Source organism: Medicago truncatula, chromosome 6, assembly GCF_003473485.1.
Source record: "Medicago truncatula cultivar Jemalong A17 chromosome 6, MtrunA17r5.0-ANR, whole genome shotgun sequence".
Lineage (NCBI taxonomy): Eukaryota > Viridiplantae > Streptophyta > Magnoliopsida > Fabales > Fabaceae > Medicago > Medicago truncatula.
Genome location: NC_053047.1, coordinates 35,481,131 through 35,499,370, shown reverse-complemented (window position 1 = coordinate 35,499,370; position 18,240 = coordinate 35,481,131). Strand labels below are relative to the sequence as shown.

The following is an 18,240-nucleotide window of genomic DNA, read 5'->3' as shown; positions in this document are numbered from 1 at the left end:
GTGGTTACCAGATGGTAAAACTAATTAACCACCCAATTTTAAGGTATTTAATTCAACATGTTGTTGAACACATGAAAATATGGTTAACTACGTCCCATACTCGTTGTTAATGAAGTTACGTTAGTGTTAATGAATTTCAACACATGTAAATCTATTAGATGTACGCAGTTAACCACCTGTTTGATTTGTGTTAACCACTTAAAAGTTGTCGCAAAAGTTGTGTAAATTTAATCGTTAAAGTACCATTTCTCTAATATTATTTGGACTATAAGTAGAGTTGAATTTTTTTCTTTGTATCATATCTAACCCAATTTCACGTGTCCTTTAACTTACACATGGTCTTTAGAGTCTTTTCATGTTGCTCACTATTTTTATTTTCCTTTTATTTATTCATTATTAATTTTGATAGTATTGCAGAATTGTGAACACTACATGGCTGAGTTTTATAACGACGAGGTGCCCATTCTGTCAGATGCTACAGTCTGAGTGGAGCATGCTGGAGCAGATGCCGGCTCTGCGGAGGAGGAGTAGGAGTCTACAAGATGGAGCATTATGACTTTTGTAGTTTTTTTATGACATTTTGTTGGATTTGGTTGTAATCCTATTATATTTGCATTTTTTTTGGTGTTTTTATGATATTTTTCGTTATTTTATTCTGTTATTTTTCTTAATTTAATTATGAGTTAATGCTTGATTAATTGAATGCTTGAATGAATGATGAAAAATGTATGCAATTGACTGAATGAATAAGGAATGAAAAATTTAGGGAAAATAGACGTTCTGTCAGTTCTGACTTGCTGCACAGACTGGACGTGAGTTAACTCACACATGTGTTAATGGCTGCGTAAGTTAACTCACGCAGTGTTTTATAATTGCGTTACTTAATTGACGTGGCGTTACTTAACTAACAAATAAATTTATACTTGCGTTAGTTAACTAACTCATGAGTATTTTGATCAGTTTGACTGGATGGGAGCGAAACTTGCTGGGAGAAGAGCAGAATGCTAGCAAATATTATGGGCTATTGGCCTTAATATGTTGGACCGGCAATATGGGCTGACACCCGGTCCAAAACAACTACGTACCATTGAAAATCTACTCTCATACGATAACAAAATGAAGCCTACTTCTACCTTCAAAATCCAGACAACATGCATTTCATGCGTAAAGTAAACTAAGAATAAATTAAAAAAAAAAACATCACTATATACTTCTACATAATTTCTATATACGTATTTAGTTACAATGTTTACAATAAATTCTAACAATGATTTAAAAGTGCTTTCGAGAACATTTTCTATAAAATAGAGTATATACTTCTATAAAGCATTTGCACACCAGGATGGAACATTTTCTGACTCAAGTTGCTAAAAACATTTGAGTACGTTTTCAGTTTCTGGAACATTTTCTCATGCATGATGATAGAAACATGAGAGTAATGTTGTGTCAAAAAATTTCAACTATCTATATCTTTCATAAGCACTTGAGTACGTTTTCAGTTTCTTTTTTTCTTTTCACATTCATAGTACATTGCATTGCTTTAAGACTTTTTATTTTTTATTGTTTGAAGGAAGCATTGCTTTATGTCCTAATTTTAATTAAGGAAATATTCCTAACATATTAATAGCAATCTGTATTTATTTTCTTTTTCATGCTTTGGAAGAAAATAAATAAAGTACCTTGTCATCAATTCACCATGCACGTTACATTCTCCTTTTCTTTCTTTCTAGCATAACGAATCACACATACTCTAAATATATACTTGTCTCACTCTCTCATAGGAAGAAACACATCAAAATACACCAAATACCTAGATATCCAAATACCCTAACCAAGAAGACTCCAGTAACCATAAAACTCAACAAAGGAAGAAAAATGAGAAAAAAAGGAAGAAAAATCCACCTACACTAAACAAGCAACATCGTCATAACCATATCACTTCCTTCTTTCATCACTTCGTGTTTAATCTAAGGCTTCAGATCGAACCAATTTTTGTTGTACTATTTAATAGGTTTGTCTTTTTTTCATTTTTATAAGGTTTATCTTCAACCAAAAAACATTGTCTTCTTTTTGTATGATTTTTTTAGGGATTATTTTATATATGTACTATATATTATGTGTGTGTATCTTTGATGGTATAAATTTATTATTAAAATAACGATGAAGCATTTATAGTAAGAAAGATTATTCAACTTCCTAATATTCAGAACTTAATTTAAAATCAACTGTATTTTTTTTTTTAAAAAGTAAGGAAATTAATTTTTTTATTTCAAATCTACAAGCTTTAAATGATGATATAAACTTATAATTGTGATGGTAATCAAGTGCTAACTTTCAAGTAGTAGAAATTTTTTATTCAAAATAAAAAGTAGTAGAAAATTTGGTTAGTACTGAATTTTTGTCTAAAATCTTGTTTCCTTCCTTGTATGGTAGGAATTTCTCCGAAACAAAATATATAGTAAACACACAAATAATAAAGTATACATACACAAATAGAGCAAAAGAAAGCCTCTCTATCTAAGACACAAAGATCAAACAGAGAGGGATGGTTTTTGAGACGGAAAGAGGGACTAAAAATAGGGTAGATCAGAGTGAAAAATCAAGCAAAGGAGAGTGAAGAAAAAATTCATAATTTTGTCAAAGTAGATCACTAAATACAGTAAAGGGGAGATGCACTCGTTTTCATCTACTGTTTTATTTTTATTTTTTCACTCTTTATTGTTGCATTTTAACCATTGATCCCAAACATAATGATACGATTTAGTTTTTGTTATTATTCTACGACCCCATTGAATTGTTAAAAAAAAAAAAATCACAAAAAAGAGCACCGGGGTCCCGATCCACTTTTGAAGCGAAAAAAATGTCCATCAAAAGTTACGATCCGATGAAATTAACAATGTTGAGGGACCTATTTGTGCAATTACCTTAATTTTTTTTCTCCTTCTTTCATTACCCTTGGTGATATGGACAACTCGTTTTTTCACAAAGGGTAATGGTGGTGCTATTTTTGTTATTTCTTGCAGAACATGAGTTTTTATTTTAAGCTGAAGTGTGGTAGAGAGTTTGTTTTAATAGTCTTTGCACTCTTTAAATTAATTTTTGAACTTATAATTGAATATAAGATAAAAAAAATTTTGTTGAGGAAATTGGATATAAGGTAATTATCTTAGGGAAATCTACCGGTTCTGTTTATTATTTTTTTCATGTTAACTTATAGTATAGTATATAATTGTTTTATTTTATACTTGATTTGAATCATAGGATAGAAAACATGTGATATTATTGAATGAGAATTTTCTTATAATTTTTTTCAAATTTGCAAGTTTATCTCAATATTTGTCTAAATTTCAAATTGCCCCCTCAAATTGATAATTCCTTACTTTACTTTATTTTTCACATAAATAAGCTGATTATCACCATTCACCAGCAGAATAATCTTGAATTCAGAAGTAGATTTTAATTTTGAATATAGCTAATAATGCTCCTTTTTTCGAAAGAAGCTAATAATGCTCCTTTTTGTTTTCTTCTTCACCTGAAGGAAATAATCTAGCGAAACATACATATCTTGGTTTATATTGTTGTGATTCATTAATGGTATCAATTCTCAATTGGTATACATTGATAATATTGTCTTGGACTAGGCTTGATATATAATCTGCTACTTTTAAGTATACTTTGATAGGTCTTCATTTAATACAATCATTCCCACTTAGTTATCTTCATTTTGGTGTTTCTTTGATTAACAGCGAAAGATTATTCCCATAGATAGAAGCACTAGCAGCCTCCCTGTGTAACTTGTGCTCTCCTCCCTCCCAGGTTCTCTCTCCCTCTCTCTTTAATCCATTAAGAACAGAAAAATGGTATTTATTGTATAGAGAACTACTTGATTAGAGACAAACTCAGATTAAAAAGATTTGGACACACTCACACAAATGTATTTTTTACTAGAAAATAGTTTAATGATGCTGAATGATTTAACTAATTTATTTATTTTTTATTTTCTTTTGTTGATGTGTGTATGTCCAAATAATTTTGTTTGTGATTGTGTCTATGTAAAACTAGCTTGTATTGTATATTAAATTAAAAATGAGTAGCTTTATTTAGTAGCTTTGGTATTTCTTTATAAATATTAGTCATCAATTTCAAATTGGACCCTGTCCATAATTGATACATGTTTTATATCACAATTGATACATGCTTTGGTGAATTTACATCTTCTGTTTATTACTTTAATTTTATTCATGTTAATTTATTGTATATAACTGTTTTATTTTGTACTTGAACCCTAGGATAGAAAACATGTGATACTATTGTATTGGAATTTCCTGGTTAATTTGCATCTTGTTATTAATATATATATATATATATATATATATATATATATATATATTAGGATTTTAGGGTTGTATGCTCTCTCCATGCACTAGCTACACTACGAGCACACACTTTGAGTGGGGCTCTATACCCGAGCTTGAGTGAAAACCTAAGATAAGTAGAAGTTAGTAGTGATATTCGTTTTGGATGTACATCCTGTATGATTGTCATGAACACTTCGCCTAGAGTGTGATCCTTTTGTGAATGTCCACATTTCGGATGTACATCCTGTCTGTGGTAACATTTAGAATGGATACTTGGCTCTAGTGACCAAAGACCTTCATAGTTAGAACAACCACCTATGTGAGTATTCACTGTAGAAATGCCACTATATTTATATGAAAGGGTTAAATATATTTATGGTCTCCATAAATATACAAATTTGTTGTCTTAGTCCCTTAAAAAATTTCTTCATCTTTTCATCCCCCAAAAGTTTGCCATCATATTTTTTTATCTCTACTTTTAATTCAATTGATGTCCAGCCTTCATATTTTTGAATAAAATTTTGGTGGAATATTACATCAATCTCTCCCACAAAAATTTATAATTTTTTAACAAAACATGAATTAAAAATGATTTTTAATCATGAAAAACATAAAAATTCATATTTAGTTCATGTTTGGTTAAAAAATTCTAATTTTTCTTGGAAGAGATTCTTATAATATTCTAAACATTCCTGTGAAATTTCCTTAAAATGATATGAAGGCTACACATGAATTGATTTAAAAGTAAAGACCAAAGTGATGATGGAAAGTTTTGAAGGGAATAAAAATGGTAAAAAAAAAATTAGGGTGACAAACAATAATTTAATATATTTATAGAGACAAAAAATATATTATTTCCTCTATAAAAAAAATGCTTTTTAGCATCGGCGATCCTATATAGGACACAAAGGAAGCTAATGAACATTTAAATGGGGGAAGCCCTGGGCTCCAGCCCTTCCCTTCCCCTCCTATTGCATATGCATAATGTCTTATGTGTATCTATGATTAATTTAATATATTGTATAAAATAACTAATTCATCACCAAAAAAATATTATTTCCTCTAAAAAAAAAGGTTTAAAAGAATTTTTGATCTACCTATTTTCAAAAAACTGAAGCTTTGATCCTCCTATTTAAAAAACCAACATTTTGGTCCCTTAATTTTAAATTTTTTATTAGCTTTAGTCCTCTACCCTATTTTATTATCATTTTTGGTGATCAGTCAAAATATTATCCAAGTCTTTAAACATTTCTTCTATGAATCTATAAGATGGTAATGATGATAATATTTGATTTTATGTTTTTATTAATATTTATTTATTTGCTCAAAAATATTTTAAATTTTTAAAATATAAATTAATAAATGAAGTAAATTAAGGTTAATGACATGTATATTTTATATGCCACATAGGTAACTCTACGTCATTAAAGACTATGACACATCAGTAACATTGACTTTAAGATGGGATGGAGACCAAAGCTCAAGAAATATTAAAATCAGGGACCAAAAAGTTGATATTTAAAATAGGGGGGTTAAAACTTTATTATTTTTTTAAATCGTAAGTTCATATTTTATTTTAAAATAGGGGTATCAAAAATTCATTTAGGCCAAACAATTTTTTTTTATATATAAATAGATTTATTTTCATGCAAAAATAATTATTGTAATTTTTTTATGAAACATTTATTACTCCTTCCACAATAACTTTTGTGTTTGACTATTTTATACAAATTAAAAAAGAAATGATAGTGAGAGAGAAAGATGATTCTATTTATTTATCCTTATTAAGTATTAGTTGTATTGGCGAAGTTTCATTATCAATAACAGGAGGATAATAATTTGTGAATGATATAGATTAGAGGGTACAAAGATTCCTTTTTTGTAACCAAAAAAAAAAAAATTAGAGGGTAAAATTGCAAAAATGATTAAAAGTAAATTGAAAATTAAAAATGACAATTATTTTGAAATAAATTGTGTGCAAATATGACAGTTTTTTTTTTTGGAAGAAGAATACGACATTTATTATGAAACAAAGAATATATACTCTTCAAAAAACGAATATATTTTTTTTTTTGAAAGAAAAAAAAAAGAATATATATATATCAGCCACAACCCTCGTTTGATATATTTTATTATTATTTTATTTTTACTTAAAAAATGGAGCATTCCATATACATTTTGATCTTGTTTTAAGATAAAAAAGATTATCATCAATCATTAGTTACCCTTTTTTTACGGTCATGGAACTATAATTCATTTCATAAAAAATAAAAAATAAAAAAAAATCGTCAACAACTCTTAATAGATCATTGTAACCTTATAAAAAAAAATCATTATAACCAATGTATACTACTTTCTCCTTAGGATGTTTAATTTTTTTTTTCTCACAATATTTTCCATAAACATATTTTCTAGTCACATACCTCAGTTCCTGTCTTTTATTTACGTAGGTTGAATTTGTTACAGGATCGAGTTTTCTAAAATTGAAAAGTGAGTATCTTTGGCCTATAAAAACAAGTAAAAGAAGTGAAACATGGAACCATCATTTGAAAAAGCAATACCAAGGAAGACCAATCAAGTGATAGTCAAGAAGCCAAATGTGGACTGTTTGAGAATCTTTTCCCAACAATTAACTAGTGAGCAGCGTCAAGATTTCAAGAAAAAATACGGGAAAATAATTGATTTGTTAAATGTGAATATTCAAGTAGAAGGAATTTCAGCTCTATCTCAATTCTATGACCCACCTTTGAGATGTTTTACGTTTAAGGATTTTCAATTAGTGCCCACTTTAGAAGAGTTTGCAGAAATTATGGGATATCCTTTGAGTAAAGGGAAACCATACCATTTTATCTAGGGCATCCTCACTCATTTGATACCATTGCTAGTGTATTGCAAGTTGAACCAAATGATCTTAAAAGTTTAAAGCAAAATAAGAACACCACTATTGGTATCCCTATAAAGTATTTAGAAAATCGGATGAAAACCCTAGCCGAGAATAAAGAATGGGAATTATTCATGGATGTGTTGGCATTGATGATTTATGGTGTGGTGCTTTTTCCTAGTGTTGATGATATGGTTAGTTTAGCTGCAATAGGAGTCTTCATCAATTATAAGTGCGAACGTCAAAACCCAGTGCATGCAGTGTTGGCGGATGTGTTTTATACCTTGAACGTTTGTCGTAAGAAGACGGGTAAGCGAATGTTATGTTGTCTGTCTGTTCTCTATGTCTGGATGTGTGGTCATATTTTTCAAAGAGAATACAAATATATTGACCCATTCTATATGTGGCTCTTTAAGCCTAGCGATCTTAAGTATTGCCCTATTGTTGACTTAAAGTTGCTAGGCTTAAAGAGCTACAATGCTAGAGAATGGGCTAAGATCTTGGTCGAACTAAAAGATGGAAAAGTGCGTTGGTACCCAAACTGGGGAGAAGTAGACAAAGTGTTGTATCGGTGTGGCGAGTTCACTAATGTACCGCTTGTAGGAACAAGGGGCTGTGTCAACTACAATCCATCTTTAGCGTTACGTCAGTTTGCTTATCCGATGATAGGACCACCACCTAAGGAATCATATACTCCTTTCACCGCGGAACCGACAGATTTTGCAATGCTAAAGAGAATCCATCGAGCATGGGACGAAGTAGTCTACATAGGAAAAGAGTTAGGGCCAAGAAGTTGCGGGGAAGGGAGGGGATATAAGAAATGGGTTCAAGATAGAGTGGCTCTTATCAAACTTCCATTTCAAATGCCAAGCAACCTAGGAGAGGCAGCTTCTATTGACCCAACGGAAAATTTAGAAGTCAAAGAAATTAAGTTGAAGCTAGCAAAGGTTGAAGCAGAAAAAAGTTCACTAGAAGATGAATTGATCGATGTTCGTTCGGATTATAAAGCATTACAATTTGAGAATGGAGAGATGGCACGTTCAATGGAGCAAACACATAAAAGAGGAAGGATTGAAAACAAATATTTGTGTAGGACTAAGGTCTGTTTGAGGGCAGCAAACAAAGAGCTGGGACTTAGAAATGCAGAGAAAAATAAAGTTGTTAGAGAGAATCAACAATTAAAGGCAGCCCAACTAGAAATGAAGAAGCATTTGAAGACTCTTAAGAGACAATTGAGTGAGCAATCTGCTAAATATGAGGAGATGAAAAAGAAAATGAACAAAGGAGATTGTTGATTAAGTGATGTATTGAAAATTATATTGTTTAATGTTCAATGAAAATCTTATTTTCCTTGTCTAAATGCGGTTCCATGATTATTCTGATTGATTTCACTGAGTTTCTAAAAGAATTAGCCAAATATACTCACTCAAGATTTTGGGAACAATTATTTTCAATCCTCAAGCAAATTCATAATGATAAAATTTGTTTTTCTATACATCGGCCAAAAGACACTTAATAATAAATTAACAATTTAAATTTTTCTATATAAAATTAAAATTTTATTTTTAGTCCTCATTAAAAAAGAGTAGCATGTGTGAGTAAATACAAAATTTCAGCATGAAGTTTCAGTCTCTTCTAAATTAAAATTTGTTGAATTATCCATAAAATTTTAAATTTTTCAATGATTTTTTTTCTTTCTAACATGTTTAGAACATTATTAAAAATTTCTCTGTAAAAGACACACTCAAAATATGATTTCAAGCTCCTGATTCCAATAGTTTTTTTTTATTCCAATAGTTTTATCTTGAACTTTTGAAAGTTTATATTTAATTCATTTAGTGTTAAAAAAAAATTGTGAAAGAACATTTTGCAAGGTTCTAAACAAGCCTGAACAAAGTCATGAAAAAATTTAAAAACTTAAGGAAAATTAACCAAATTCAAATTTTACAAGGACTAAAACTTCATGTTGAACATTTTTATAGGGTTGTAAACACATGCCATTTTTTTTATGAGGATTAAAAGAAAAGTTTCATATATTTATAGGACAAAAAACTTATTTAAAACAAAAAAAAAAATAATATAATTGATCAATTTTACATTTTTGTGTAAATCATTTTGTTTTCTTTCTTTATAATTTTCATAACATTTTAATAGTCTATTGGTATATATATTAACCATCTCTTTTTTCTTCATGCATTGTTAGCTTGACAATGGATAGATCATCTATTGGTCTTTTACTTCTCCTCGTCAGCATTACTTCATTTTCAGTGACATGTTGTTATTCGGCTTCTGAAGATGATCTAATGCAGACTTATATTGTATACACTGGAAATAGCATCAAAGATGAATCTTCTTCATTGCTGCTACACTACGAAAATTTGCTACAACAAGTTGTTGACAGGTTGCATTAAGAAAGTGTCATGTATTAAGAATTTTTTTTAGTGTATATGCTATATTTATTAATTACAAGAAATTGTTTCCTTTAGACATATTATGATAATTAATTCTTAAGTTTTATTTTGTTTGTATTTCGGGTCAATCCAGCCCCATCTCATTTTTTCCTAAGCTTGATTGGAAATGAACATCATCGGGTTTGCTTGCGAATATGCCAGTTCACATTTAGTTACATTCGCATTCAACTTTAATTTAGGGATGTGGGACGTGTGCCGTTAATATCATGGCAAGTCGTAAATCAAAGTTGAATGTAAATGTAACTAAAATTCCTTCAAAAATCGGACTAGAAACTAGTGACAAAAAATATTTATTTATTATGGGTCAACGTCTCAATGAAGTTGCGTGAAAATTTAGTAACATTTTGAAAAGAAAATATTTAATAAGGAACACTTGACTTATTTACCTTGCTCATTTTTTCTATTTACAACTTTTAGCAATCAAATGCCAAAGCCAATACTTCAACACTACAAGAGGAGTTTCAATGGATTTGTCGCAAATCTAACAAAGAAAGAAGCTGATAGAATGGCTGGTGTGTGTGATGAAACTGATTTTCTTTTTTATTGAAAAATTACTAGTCTACTTTTTGAACATTCCTCATTTTGTTAACCATTAAAATGTGTAATGTAGGACTTGATGGGGTGGTGTCTGTTTTCCCGAATAAAAAGCGAAAACTCCTTACAACCAAATCATGGGATTTTATTGGCTTTCCGCAGAATGTGCAAAGAGAAAACTATGAAAGTGATGTTATCGTTGGTGTAATTGATTCTGGAATTTGGCCAGAGTCCGAAAGTTTCAACGATAAAGGTTTCAGTCCACCACCATCCAAATGGAAGGGCACGTGCCAGACTTCTGATGTTCCCTGCAATAAGTAATACTATTATATGACTTTATGACCCAAATTACATGCAGTTGCATAAAAATGTATTTGCTTCAGTAAATAAATGTTGGTTCTTGGATGTAATACCTTGTATTATAACATTATGAAAATTGATTTAAAATAAAATTTAAATTTGTCCATTTGATCTTCACTATATGACCGATATCAAATTTGTTGGTAACGCCAATTGCAGGAAATCCACTTCCATGTAATTTGCAGTAAGAAGATGCCTTATTATAAATATGACAGAGAGATAAAAAAAAGTAAAATGCTAATATAAGTTAACATATTTTGCAGTAAATTAATCGGAGCTAAGTATTATATATCTTTTTATGATGAACCCTCGAGTGAAGAATATCTTGATTCACCAAGGGATTCAAATGGCCATGGAACTCACACAGCATCAATTGCAGATGGGAACCTTGTTAGCATGGTGAGCATGCTAGGTCTTGCACAAGGAACAATAAGAGGAGGAGTTCCATCTGCACGCGTTGCTGTGTATAAAGTGTGTTGGTCTAAACACTGCTACGATGCAAATATTCTCGCCGCATTTGATGATGCAATTGCAGATGGGGTTGATATATTATCAGTCTCACTTTCATCAAATGAAAACGAAGATTCTATCTATTTCAGAGATGGATTGTCCATTGGATCATTCCATGCTATGAAACATGGAGTGCTGACAATATTCGCAGCAGGGAACGCGGGCCCACATCCTTCATCCCTACGAAATTTTTCACCCTGGGCCGTTGTTGTGGCTGCTAGTACGTTAGATAGGAAGTTTGTTACCAAGATCAAATTAGGTGACAATAGAACTTATGAGGTAAATAACTCTTTTTCTTCCTATTTTATAGCATTCCTAATTTCTTCTTATGGTTAATTAACTCTAAATAATAATTTCAAACAATGTCTTATTTCTTGAATTCAACATGAGCTAATTCATTTTATAAGTTGATAACGTGAATCATAGATAATATGTTTACACAGACACAATAATAATATAATTTTGATAATAATCTCAATGTCTTTGTTTTATATGTTTAGGGTGTCTCTTTGAACACATTTGACCTCGAGGGGAAACTATATCCAATTATCTATGGTGGAGATGCACCAAATAAACTAGCAGGCTACAATCGTCACCAATCCAGGTAGCCAAGCATCGTATCATTAAAATTAACAAACAATGTAATCCATTAACATTATGAAAAGTAATAGAGGAAAAATGTTTCGAGTCGATATAAATCACTACCATTTGGATTTAGTTGTACAAAAATGTGTTTAACTGTAGGCCTTACCTTTTATAAAAGAAATTGCGTCCCTCTTCGCAAAGACTAAAAATACACATTTTTCATAATTATAGGCTTTGTGGAACCAACTCTTTGGATGATAAGCTAGTGAAAGGTAAAATCGTTCTATGTGAAGGAGTCGAAGGAGACCCCGAGGCCTTAAGAGTTGGTGCTGTTGGTATCTTAACACAAGGCCAAACTTCTATCGATACCGCATACTCTTATCCTTTGCTTGAATGTTACCTTTAAACGAAGGATGCCGTTGATATACATAAATACATACGTTCTACAAGGTATCGAGATAAAGTTTCACATACATTAACAATAATATGGAGACCCACAATTATCTAATAATTATTATATTAATCAATTTACAGGAATCCAATTGCAACTATATTCAAGAGCAATGAGTTATTAGATACTTTGGCACCTGTTGTTGCTTCTTTCTCATCAAGGGGTCCAAGCAATGCCACACTTGAGATTCTTAAGGTTCCTTTGTTATGAATAACAAATTAAATACATATTTATCATTGCAACGACATTTAATAACATTTTTTTGTTTAATGTTGTAGCCGGATTTAATTGCGCCTGGAGTAGACATTATAGCAAGTTGGCCCGCAAGATCTCCTATTTCTGAAAATCTTGGTGAAAATAGAAAGTTGGAGTTCAACATTATGTCTGGAACATCAATGTCCTGCCCACATGTGTCAGGTGCAGCAGCATACCTTAAATCATTTCATCCTACATGGTCACCTGCAGCTCTCCGTTCAGCTCTAATGACAACAGGTAATAAAAATGAGTAGTTCACAACTCAACCATCATGTCTTTATATAATTAACTTAGTATGTTTTAAATTAATATAAACAATTTTGTGTGTCACATTTGTTGCAGCCAAACAAATGTCTCCAAAAAATAACCATTGTGCTGAATTCGCTTATGGAGCCGGTCAAATTGACCCTGTAAAGGCAGTGAATCCTGGCTTAATATACGAGACAAATGAAGGAGACTACATACGTCTTTTATGTGGTCAAGGTTTCAATGAGACAGTTTTACAACTAATCACAGAGGAAACAATCAGTTGCTCTGAGATCGGATATGCGACTGCAAGGGACTTAAATTACCCTTCATTTGCTCTCAAAGCCCCACACCCCAAACATTATTTAAGTGGAAGCTTCAAAAGGACCGTTACAAATGTTGGATTGGCAATGTCAACATACAGATCAATTGTGACATCTCATGAAGGTCTCAACATTTCAGTGAATCCTAGTGTTCTGACATTCACTTCACTAGGAGAAAAACAAACATTTGTTCTCGCTGTAAATGGAAGAATGAAAAATTATCTTGAGTCAGCTTATTTGATTTGGGATGATGGTAGGTTTCAAGTGAGGAGCCCCATTGTTATATTTGATGAGAGGGCAGAGAAAGGGAAGGGTGCCAAATCATATTGTATACATTACATCTATATTGTAATTTTGAATTTACTATTTTATATTATTATTGTATAAATTTTATACTTTTTCAAAAGGAAAATTACATTGCATACTTGTTAAAATTACATGAAATATATGTTGTTTTGTTCATTAACACAACATCTTTGAGGTTTAGTAACATTTGAAAATTGTAACCAAAGCAAGAAATATGTTACTATTTCAATTTAGCAACATTTCAACAAATGTTAGGTAAAGTCTATGTTACTAAAAGACTTCAACAACATTTTTGCATATTATCAATAACATTTGTTAACTGTTACATGTCTATATTTATTTATAACACTTGCGATTATCATTAGTAGCATGAAATAAATGTTACCACTTTATGTTTCTTGTAGCATGCAAAGTATGTTACTATTTTGTATACAAAAGTTGATTAGCTATTGAGTTTTTGTAGTTAATCCACCGCATTTGCCTAATAAAACTTGAAAATATCAACCAAAGTTTAAGCCTTCACATAACATTGTTCATTTATCACATATTCTGTTAACATTACTAGTGCAATTATCCACCGCAATTATTGAGAAACACTAAGAAAATTTGTTGGTTGTTCACTTTTCAATTGTTTGTCAAGCTTGCTAGTTGAAACACCATGACAGAACCTTGTAATTGTCCTTAAACACTGCAAACATGATTGAGCAACACTAAGTGAAACACCAATAGCAACACAGCAGCAACAAAAACAGATGTTACGAGAAATGTTACTGAAAAATATTATTGAAGCTGAAGACAAAAGAAAAACGTCAATAAGAAATTACTTGTTTGATTTATGATGGTCAAAGGCGTTACCATTTGTTGTTCCTGCAAGTTAAAAATTATGACTGTCATCACTTAGAATTAATAGAACAAATCAGTTCACTCACAAGTTACAAATATGATTGTCATCACTTTAAAATATGATTTTCTCTAATTATATTTCTCTCTGTTCTACCTAATTCTCTAAATACAATCACAACAAACAACCTTTAACTAAATCGACACGATTTAAAATAAAATGGATCTTAGCTACCCAATCATTCTACAGTTTATCTAGAGAATCAAAATAAACTATTTTCTGTAGAAATCAAACAGCAAGAGAAGGTATTAAATTTAAATAGTCAGAACCAAGAAAAAGTAGCATAAAAAAAAATGTTGCTCTTCTACAGAAGTTAGCAAGATCAAGACATAGACAACAAGAGAAAAACTGCAGAACACAACAACATCACCTCTTCATCACATATTTCTGCATGAGTTTTTTTCAAGTGGTGTGTATACTAGAAATTTTGAATCTACATTTTTTATTCCTCTCACTACATACCTATAAATGTCATAATAAGAATCTCACCTCATACTTGTTTGATTTCCAAAACTGATCTTCTTAGTTCTTACTTGTGGAACCTGCCATTGTACTTGGTACTACTTCCTCGAAGTTAAAATAAATACACACCCCAACAACATTCTTATGAATGTAGAAATTATTGAAACATAGACTTACATAAGCTTTTCAAATAAAGATACAAATATTCTTACTTACTACATAAACTGATAACATAAAAATATTTCCTAATTCAGATCCTTTGAATTAGAAAGTAATCATACAAATTTTATGCTAAAAATATGAAAAGTATATATGGAACTGGGAACACATTTGAAGAAACTTGGTGGCTGTCATAGATTCGGTGGAAGAAGTCTTCCTAGTGGCCACCTTTCTTAAGGTGTCACATGAATAACATTCAAGTATTGGTAGAGTCATTAATTTCTCTATGCGATTATGGTGCCAAGTAGTTAAGAACAAAATTGTGCAACTACATCTGATAAACAAGCAGCTTCCAAGTAGCAATGTAGAAAAATTGTACATATAAAAATATAGGATTTCAACATTATTAATCATGAGCTATAAGTTGGTAAAAAGCAACAACGTTTGCAGCACAAAAACAAAAAACGGAAGTAAAGCAATGTTGTCAATCGCGGATTGGGGGAAATAGCAGTTTGCTCAAATTTCGATATGCTAAAGTGTTATGGCGCCACTATTTCACAAAACTTTGTACTAAATAACATATCATGGAACAATAATAGTTTGATAACACTCTGCTATGCTATAGCGCCACTAAAATGTGTAAGCCATGCACTCTTATGAACCTCACGACTACTTTTCTAATAAGTTAGTTTCTAACAATATTGATAGTGTAGGCTAAACTAACATTTCAATTTCAATTGATATTTGTAGCATCATTAATTATTAAATTATGTAGTTAACTATGTAGGCTAAGCTAACATTTCAATTTCAATGTTTGATGTTGATTCATAAAAAGGGAGAAAACCCCAGCTAGGCACATCAAAACCATAAACCAAAATAATTCTACAAGCATCGCTAATTTTAGCTTAAAAATAAAATGGTTAATGGTGCTTTAGCCCCTGTAATATAGATCATTTTTTGTTTTCCCCCTGTAAAATATTTTTTTGATTTACCCCTGTAAAATATATTTTTTTTGGAATCCCCTAATAGGTCATAAAAAAACGAAAAAATTCTAAAGAAAAAAAATAAAGTCGTTTTTTTATGACCTATTAGGGGGATATTCCAAAAAAAAAAAAAATATTTTACAGGGGGGTAAATCAAAAAAAATATTTTACAGGGGGAAAACAAAAGATGACCTATATTACAGGGGGTAAAGCACCATTAACCCAAAATAAAACGATGAAGCTAGAACTCAAAATTCCAATTGGATATTCTGAAACACATCTTGATGCAATGGGAGTGTTCCTGATGTGTTGTGTGTTCTTTTTAACATAAAATTTCCAAATTACTTCAAATGTGTTTTAGTTTAACTTTACATTCAGCTAAGAGTTTGGTTGAAGCATTTTATCAAATAGAAAACATGCAATGTATCATGAGGCACAAAATAAATACAACACAATACAATACAAAAAACCACTTCTACTCAACCATTTTTTCAACATGAAAAGCCAAGGTGAAAGAAAGAAGACTTATTTGATCCAATGGTCCCCCAAATAATTCCTAGTTTTCATTTTGATCCCACAATTAATAGAACATACATTTTGATCCTTTAATTTTTCCTACGTTTGCCAAAAAAATCTCATCCGTCAAAAAAATTGGTTTCTCGTTAGTTTGAGCACATGGCAGTTCCTAAGTGGCTAGTATAAAAGGACAATTTATTATTTTTAGTGAAAGGACAAAAAAAAATTTGAGGGAAAGGACAAATTTTTTTAGAAACACTGTTTCCTCATCTTCAACGCCTCATCTCTAGAGCTGTCAAAACGGGTCGGACCGTGTGGGCCGGCCCGAAAGCCCGAGTAAAATGTAGGGCTTGGGCCTAATAATTGCAGCCCAAATTTTTCCAGGGCTTTTTAGCCCGGCCCATAAAAGCCCATTACCCGTCCATGCTAGCCCGGCAGCCCGGAAAAAAAATACAAGTGGGTTAAGTTTGGTGTGGTTTTGAAGGCATGACTTTTAAAGTTCTATCATTTTTACAATTTTTTTTAACAACTAATATTATTAATGGCCTCAATCCACTCAAGCTGAGCAACACAAAAGCCTCTGATATAGCAGTAGCAATCTAACATAAGAAGCTTACTGCACATGCCTCTGATATAGCAATAGCAATCTAACATAAGAAGCTTAGTGCACATCCACCAAATTAATGTTGGCATCAATTCACCAAAAGACATTAAACAAGATAAGTATACATATAACAAAGAAGCCTATGGCAGTAGCAAAAAACACATGCTCCCTAAACCAACATCACACCGTCCAGGAACTATACACTACTACAGAAATAAGTTTTCACATCAGTTGAAAACTACTTTTCACATCAGGTGGCAACCGATGTAAGGTGATATGATGTGGAATGTGCACACCATTTCACATCATGTACGAACTGATGAGATAGCTATATTTCCACATCAGGCTTTTTCCCGCTGATGTCAACTGATATAAAAGCTCTAAGTGTGTATCTTTCCCTTCAGATTTTTTCCTGCTGATGTGAAAACTAAAACCCCCTTGATGTTATATGTATATTTTGTAGTAGTGATACAATCACCAGGCCATATAGCAGCGGCCTACCATGACAGTAGCAAGTGATTATATGGTTATTATTTGTGCAGCAACTGGTTATTTCAATTTTCCAGTGACTGCTTTCTTAATTTATTTTTTTTGGCTTATGCAAGTCCTTAAAGAATAAAAAAATAAAAAAATACGTGTGGACTGGTCCGATAGCCCGGGAGCCCATATAGGGCCGTGCTCGGGCTCTAATATTCCAGCCCGTATTTAAACCGGGCTTTTTAGCCCGGCCCAAAAAAGCCCGCTGCCCGTTCGGGCTGGCCCGGAACGGACCGGGTAGCCCGTTTTGACAGCTCTGCTCATCTCTCTCTCTCTCTCTCTCTGGAAAACCCAGAAAAAGAAAAAATAACCAAAAAATAAATTAAAACCCTTTTTTTTTTATATCCTCTCTTTTTTCCCATATAAAAAAAAATCCAAAAACAACAATCAACCACAACTTCAACTTGGAACTTCTTCATCATTCATCTTTCTAAAAAACTTCCATAAATTAAATTGAATAATTTCTATGATTTCAATTTTAATAAATATCTAATTTGCTTCTTCCGTTCCATTCTCCATTTCCAGCAACACCAATTTTAAGATTCAACACCAAATATTAACATAAATTCCACTTTTTATTTCTGTGCAATTTGAAGAAGAAATGGGTTCAGCGAGCAAGCATAGATCACGAGAAAATTTCTGAGCCATCATAGATCTAAAACTCAACAACAGTTAGTAAAAGAATGAGAAGGGCAGAAGTTGTACAAAAAAGGGAAGAAGTTTAAAGATTTATTGGTATGGTTGTTGTTGTTTTATTGTGCTATGAATGAAAAGGAAGAGGTTGTTCCTCCTCTTTGA

The 18,240-nt window shown here is 31.5% G+C and overlaps 2 protein-coding genes across 3 annotated transcripts; both read left to right on the top strand.

Moving 5' to 3' along the window:
- Positions 1 to 1,786: 1,786 nt before the first annotated feature.
- Positions 1,787 to 8,599, top strand: LOC120580883 (uncharacterized). 2 transcript variants are annotated; one of them, XM_039835092.1, is made up of 3 exons: positions 1,787 to 2,011; positions 3,747 to 3,816; positions 6,825 to 8,599. In XM_039835092.1, exon 3 carries the CDS (start codon positions 7,335 to 7,337, stop codon positions 8,532 to 8,534), a length of 1,200 nt encoding a protein of 399 aa, XP_039691026.1. In that variant the 5' UTR covers positions 1,787 to 2,011; positions 3,747 to 3,816; positions 6,825 to 7,334; the 3' UTR covers positions 8,535 to 8,599. The 2 variants fall into 2 exon arrangements, with proteins under 2 accessions (XP_039691026.1, XP_039691027.1); XM_039835093.1 differs by having other exon boundaries at positions 6,809 to 8,599.
- LOC25496696 (subtilisin-like protease SBT4.3) lies at positions 8,599 to 13,832 on the top strand. Its single transcript, XM_024786555.2, has 9 exons — positions 8,599 to 8,603; positions 9,443 to 9,640; positions 10,128 to 10,222; positions 10,321 to 10,561; positions 10,868 to 11,393; positions 11,615 to 11,718; positions 12,234 to 12,345; positions 12,429 to 12,642; positions 12,748 to 13,832. The coding sequence occupies exons 1-9, from the start codon at positions 8,599 to 8,601 to the stop codon at positions 13,359 to 13,361; spliced, it is 2,109 nt and encodes a 702-aa protein (XP_024642323.2). The 3' UTR covers positions 13,362 to 13,832.
- The last annotated feature ends 4,408 nt before the right edge of the window (positions 13,833 to 18,240 follow it).